The 5,875-nt window shown below is 40.2% G+C and overlaps 1 protein-coding gene across 3 annotated transcripts in view; it reads left to right on the forward strand.

Moving 5' to 3' along the window:
- Positions 1-5,875, forward strand: part of Cog2 (component of oligomeric golgi complex 2) — a 48,048-nt gene that overhangs the window by 9,398 nt on the left and 32,775 nt on the right. For all 3 annotated transcript variants that reach the window (XR_002818018.1, XM_004640817.2, XM_004640818.2), the window contains exon 2: positions 4,459-4,620. Coding sequence is in view for 2 of the 3 variants with exons in the window: in XM_004640817.2 (XP_004640874.1) it covers positions 4,459-4,620 (162 nt within the window). In the remaining variant the exon portion in view is untranslated. The remainder of the gene's footprint in view (positions 1-4,458; positions 4,621-5,875) is intronic.

A 5,875-nucleotide genomic window follows, 5' to 3' on the forward strand; every position in this document is an offset into this window, starting at 1 on the left:
TTTTTTTCTTTTTAGCAGAACTGGAGATTGAACTCAGGCCCTTGTGCTTGCCAGGGAAGCACTTATTCTACTGAGCCATCTCCCCAGCCCCCTTTTATTTTTAAACACTTGTTAAGTGCCTTATGGCCCAGACCCTGGCGTGGCATGGTGACTGTCCCATGTGAGCTTGAAGAAGGCAAATGGTGCTACTGTGGAAGAAAATGCGGGCATCCATTATGTGAGGTGGTCGGTGGTGCGGGACCGGCTCCTTCCAGGGTTTTCCCTGTTGAATGTGTTTGTGATGGAGGAGTGATTAGTTGTGAGACACATACACATTGAGGATTATTATGTCTTCTTGAAGAATTGACATCTTTATTAGAATATAGTACCACCTCGTTATATTTAATTTTTCTTGCTTTGTAGTCTGCTTTTTCTAAAATTAGCAACTCTGATTACTGTTAGAATGTTTATGTGAATATTTTACTTTAGGTGATTTTTAAATTTTTAAAAATGTATATAAATTTTACACTTTTAAAATTCATTATGTTAACATGTGCATTTCACCTATTTTTCAAAATATTTGTTTTCAACAAACATGTAAATATAACAAACATACAATAAATATTCTGTTTTTTAGTGCTTTTGAATATACTTCAGTTTCTTATTCTAGAATATTTTCATCATTCCAAAAAGAAACCTTATCCTTGTTATTTCCTCTCCTCCTCAGCATCATGTGCTGTCTGTCCTTATGAATTTGCTTTTTCTGCACTTTTCATATAAATAGAATCATGTGATCTTTGCTTTCTTTGATTAGTGGTACCCCATGTTTAGCATTTAACAGTACTTTATTCTTTTTATGGCTGAACAATGCTCCACTATATGGATAGACCACATTTTTTTTTTGTCAGTTGGTAGACATTTGGATTCTTTTTAGCAGTTAGAAATAATACTGCTATGAACAATCATGCATAACTTTTTGTTGTTGTCATTTTGTATTTTTTAATGTAACTGATACAGGATCTCACTACACAGCTCGGACTTGTAGTGATCCTCCTGTTTTCAGCCTCCCCAACCCTGGGAGTACAGGTATGCGCCACCATGCCCAGTCTCAGTGGCCAGCTCAGTGGGGCTGGTGCGTCATGTGTTATCAGGGATTGAACCTTGGTCCCCGCACTTGCCAGCGCTTAGTCCAGTAAGTTTTTGAATTAACATCAGTTTTTAATTCTTATCAGGTGTAGTTTTAGAACTGGAATTGCTTTTTAACTTTAACTGGTAATTCTTTCTAACTTTTTGAGAAGCTACCAGACTTCACATTGGCATGCCATTTTACATTCTCACTGACAGTGTGTAAAGGTTCTGTTTTTCTCTTTCTTTTTTTTCCCCCTTGTGATACTAGAGGCTGAACCTAGGACCGCCACACTGAGCTATATCCTCTCCCCCCTCAACTTGACCCTTTTATAAATAATGCCATTCTAATGGATATGAAAAAGGTACCCCATTGTAGTTTTGATTTGCAGGTCTCTGATGATTAGTGATGTTGAGAATCATTTGTATGTTTATTGGCTATTTTTTTATATCTTTAGAGAAGATATAAAGAATATCTCATTTTTAAATTGGCTTGTCTTTTTGTTATTAAGTGCAAGAATCCTTTGTATATTATACATATTAGACTCTTGGAAGATATGTTCTTTGCAGATATTCCTTTGTGTGGTTGTCTCTTCACCTTTTTTTTTTTTTTTTTTCTTTTTTTGGAGGGAGGTACCATGAATCAAACTCAGGACCTTGCACTTGCCAGGCAGGTGCTTATGCTACTAAGCTATGTCCCCAGCCCTCACTTTCTTAATAGGTAAAAAAAAAAGTATTGTTTCTTTGTGCTTTTGGTGACATTTAAGAAACTGTTGCCTAATCCAAGGTCATGGAGACTTCCACTTGTTTTCTTCTAAGAACATTACAATTTTAGCTCTTATTTTTTAAGTCTGATCAATTTTGAGTTAACTTTTTTTTATTATGACATGAGATTGGTGTCCAGTTCCATTCTCTTTCCCTCATTGTTTCTTTTCTCATCCAGTAGACTTGCCATCCTTTCCAAAAATCATTTGACCACAAATGTTTGGGGGTGTTTGTTTGTTTGTTTGTTTGGTGGTACCAGGGATAGAACTCAGTACCTCGAGCTTGCCAGGCAAGCACTTACCCCACTGAGCTATCTCCCCGGCCCAGTGTTGGGTTTTACACTATCAATGTTTATTAAAATATTAGAAATATGTCAAATGAAATAAGTCTGTGTGTGTTTGGGGTTGTCACAGCAAAAGTTGCTGGATTCAGAAGATGCTCTACCTAATTCTTAGCTGTGCAACTTTTTTTTTTCTTTTTCTTAGACTACATGTGTCAAGTTGAGTACTAATTTCAGCCAGTAGCATTTGTTCACTGGCTCTAGGGTGTGGTTTCATGAAGTTCAGATATGGACTGAACTTAAAAACAGTATGTAGCTGAGGCAGGGAAAGTGGCCTTGCCGAGAGTCATACTCCTGTTTAAACTCAGGCTGAACTTGTAGGCCAAGTCCTCTTTGTAGTACCACGTAATGGCAGGTAAGTGTCCGGGATCATCTAGGTACCTTCCAAAACAAAGTGTCCAGGATGATTCTGGTTCCATGTAAAGCTGCAAATGGTTTTTTCACAGGTGTCTGTGAAATTGTGATTTGATTAAAAATCCTTTTATCCAGTTTAATTGCAGCGAGTATCTGATGTTAACAAGTGCCTGAAGAAATGTTGACTATGTACCTTAATAGTTTGTTTTCAAACATATATGTGTATGTTTATTTCACACTGATATGAAGCCAAGCTGTTCCTGAAGAATTGATCTGCTGATTATATTTTCATTTTGTTTTTCTTTGTTGATTGAGAACCTGAAGGCATGTGGGTTGACTCTGGAATCTTTCTGGATTTGTATGATCCTCCTGCTTCCTTCCGTTTTGTCCAACTCAATAAACGTTTTCAGGTCTTTTCAAATCATTCTTTACAGAAGTTTTTAAAAAACTTTTCTCACATTTTCTGGGTTGATACAATGTTTAGTGAAATGTAGTCATAATATATGCAGGTGGCCTTAAGTTTGGTAACCATCATTTCTAACTTTGGTCACCAAAAGGCTTACCTAATAAGAGCCAGAGTTGAGGTGAAGTAACCTATAGGCTGCTGGCTATAGGTGGACACCCTCCATGGGGCACCAGAGTGCCATGAAGGAGAGCAGAGAGCAGAACCTGTCAGACCTATGTGTGGAAATCAAGCTAGCTGCTGAACACCTCTGGCAGCTCACTCGGTGTGTGTGCAGTGTTAACGCAGGCGTAGGTGTTCATGAAGAAACAGGTTATTTGGGGAGAAGCAGATTATACAGTGGCACGTTAGGTTGTGTGTTTGTGTGTGCATGTACTAGTGTGTGTACATGTGTGTAGAAACAAGTCTGCAAGAAACGGAAGCACAGTGTTAAATAGTGAAAACTGCGTATTAATATTACTTATCTCTAAGGCATGAAAGTGTGTTTTTACTTCCATTTCTTATATAAATGAACGTTGCATGAAAGTTTTTATTAAACATATTACTTGTAAAATTAAAGGAGGAGAGCTTTTCCTATTTTGACAAGGACCTGCCCAAAGTGTGTCATTTTGAAAAATAAATTCCCTGGAGAAGGGGGTTGCAGGAGGACTTGGTGCCTGTGCCTGCTAGGAGTGTTAAGTGCCTGTTAGCACAGGCAGCCAGGAGGCTTCTGTCTAGCATTGTGGCTGTGTGAGGAACTGCAGTGACCTTTCTGTCTCTCACATACTTGGGTTCTGAGGTTGCATTTTGTTCCTTCTCGTCATTTTGTGTAGCACTGTCTTCTGCCCTTTGTTGTAGATCTTTGCTGTAGTTATAACCTTGCACGTACTGAAGTTCAGGTGCAGCTCTACAAAGTTTGGACTTTTCCAGCTGCGTCTGGCTTAGGTCTGGCTGCTGTGCTCAGCTCCTTCCCACTGCTGCCCTTGAGGGTGAATATGTTGTGCCCCTGTGGCAAGATGTTCTGCTCCTGGACTAGCTGGGTGGAACTATACTCTACACTCTCTGCAGGGATTGCAGCTGCAGGGTTACACCTCAGGCATGTATGCCAGGCCTGAGCTGTGCCTGGAGGGGGCAAGGTGAAGTAGGGGGAAGAGGAAGCTCTCCCACACACTCACTGGACCTGGGCTAAGACTGGGTCCTGGGGTTCCCAGAACACCGCAAAATTCCTACTCAGCGGGCGGGGTGGGGGAGGTACTGCAGAGTGGTGGGGGCGGCCCGAGGGGCTGGGAGAGGGTCCGGCGCACAGTGCGCCTGGGCTGGGACTGGTCCTGCCGGCGCAGGGTAGCAGGAAGCTCTCCACACACTCACCGGACCTGGGCTGGGACTGGGTCTCTGTCTCTCACATACTGTGATGTCATTGCAATGGTTTTTCCTTTCCCGGTTAAATCTTTAGGAAGATTTTGATGTGGATCATTTTGTGTCTGACTGCCGTAAGCGGGTGCAGCTAGAAGAGCTGAGAAATGACCTGGAGCTATACTACAAGCTGCTGAAGACAGCCATGGTTGAGCTCATCAACAAGGACTACGCAGACTTTGTCAACCTCTCCACCAACCTGGTGAGCTTGACCCATAGCCCTGCCCATCACCACACCCGTATGTATATTGAGTCTTTAAAGTTCAGTGTTTGGGCCTGGGAGATAGCTCAGTGATCTAAGCACCTACCTGGCAAGCACAAGGATCTGGGTTCGATCCCTGGCACCACATTCCTTGCCAGTCCTGGAATCCCAGGCGCTCCAAGCCAGCCACTGAGACTGGGCATGGTGATGCTCACTGTAATCCCAGTGTGAGGGAGGCTGAGACAGGAGGATCACTATGAGTCCAAGCTGTGTAGTGAAACCCTCTACCAAATAAATAAATAAATTTTTTTAAAAAGTTCAGAGGTTTTAGAAACCTTTGATTTGATTTTTCTCCAGAAATTTGAAGTGATCATTAGTCTCATTAATAGAACTAAACTTTCTGGTGTACATTTTTCTTTTAATTCTTGCTTATGTTAAAGGCATCACTTGCTTATTTTTGAGTAAGAACCGAATATTAGCAAAGGGTGAAGGTGGTGGTAGCAGAGTGGTTGTCTTGTTAGCTGCTTTCTCAGTGTGTACCAGGAACTCACACTGCTTATGCTAATTTGCCAGAGTAAATGTCAGCTGTTCTCAAGGAAATGTTTAATTTACTTTCTGGTACATATGTTAGCCAGAGCTAAGTTGAGGGGACAGTGATGAGGATTTATCTTCTGGAGGCTTGCTTTTATAAACTGTAGGAATAATTGATAATGAGCATGTGAGTTGTTTGTAAAAGCTGTTTTAGCAAAAGAGTTGTTTAGAAATGCTTGAGTTTGGACGTTTGCCAAAGTTTGCCGTTTGGTCTTGTTCATATTTTATTTTACTTTTGTTAAGGTTTTTTTGTTTTTTTAAATTTTACTTTTAAATATATTTGTCTAAACAAGTACAAAAAGTAGCCATCTCCATGAGAATTTTAAGAACCATTTAAAGTAATGAGCTCTGTATTTGCTTTCAGGAAAATACATTTCAGGTAACTAAGATAAATGTTTAAGTAGGATTAGAAACTCAATTTTATATCCACTCTGTTTAATTAGTATTTTACTCAAGAGCTGCAAGGGGCCGGAGAAATGGCTCTGTGGAATAAGCGCTTCCCTGGCAAACGCAAGGACCTGAGTTCAATCCCTGGTTCTGCAAAAAAAAAAAAAAAAAGTTATAAGAAATACTCAGATAAGATTTCATTCATCAGATGATTCCTGTCAACCAGTCAAATTTCATAAATTAAAGTATTTATCTCCAGTTAAAAGTTTTTCATTCA

The sequence above is a fragment of the Octodon degus genome, unplaced genomic scaffold, assembly GCF_000260255.1.
Source record: "Octodon degus isolate 3935 unplaced genomic scaffold, OctDeg1.0 scaffold00127, whole genome shotgun sequence".
In the NCBI taxonomy this organism is placed as follows: Eukaryota; Metazoa; Chordata; class Mammalia; order Rodentia; family Octodontidae; genus Octodon; species Octodon degus.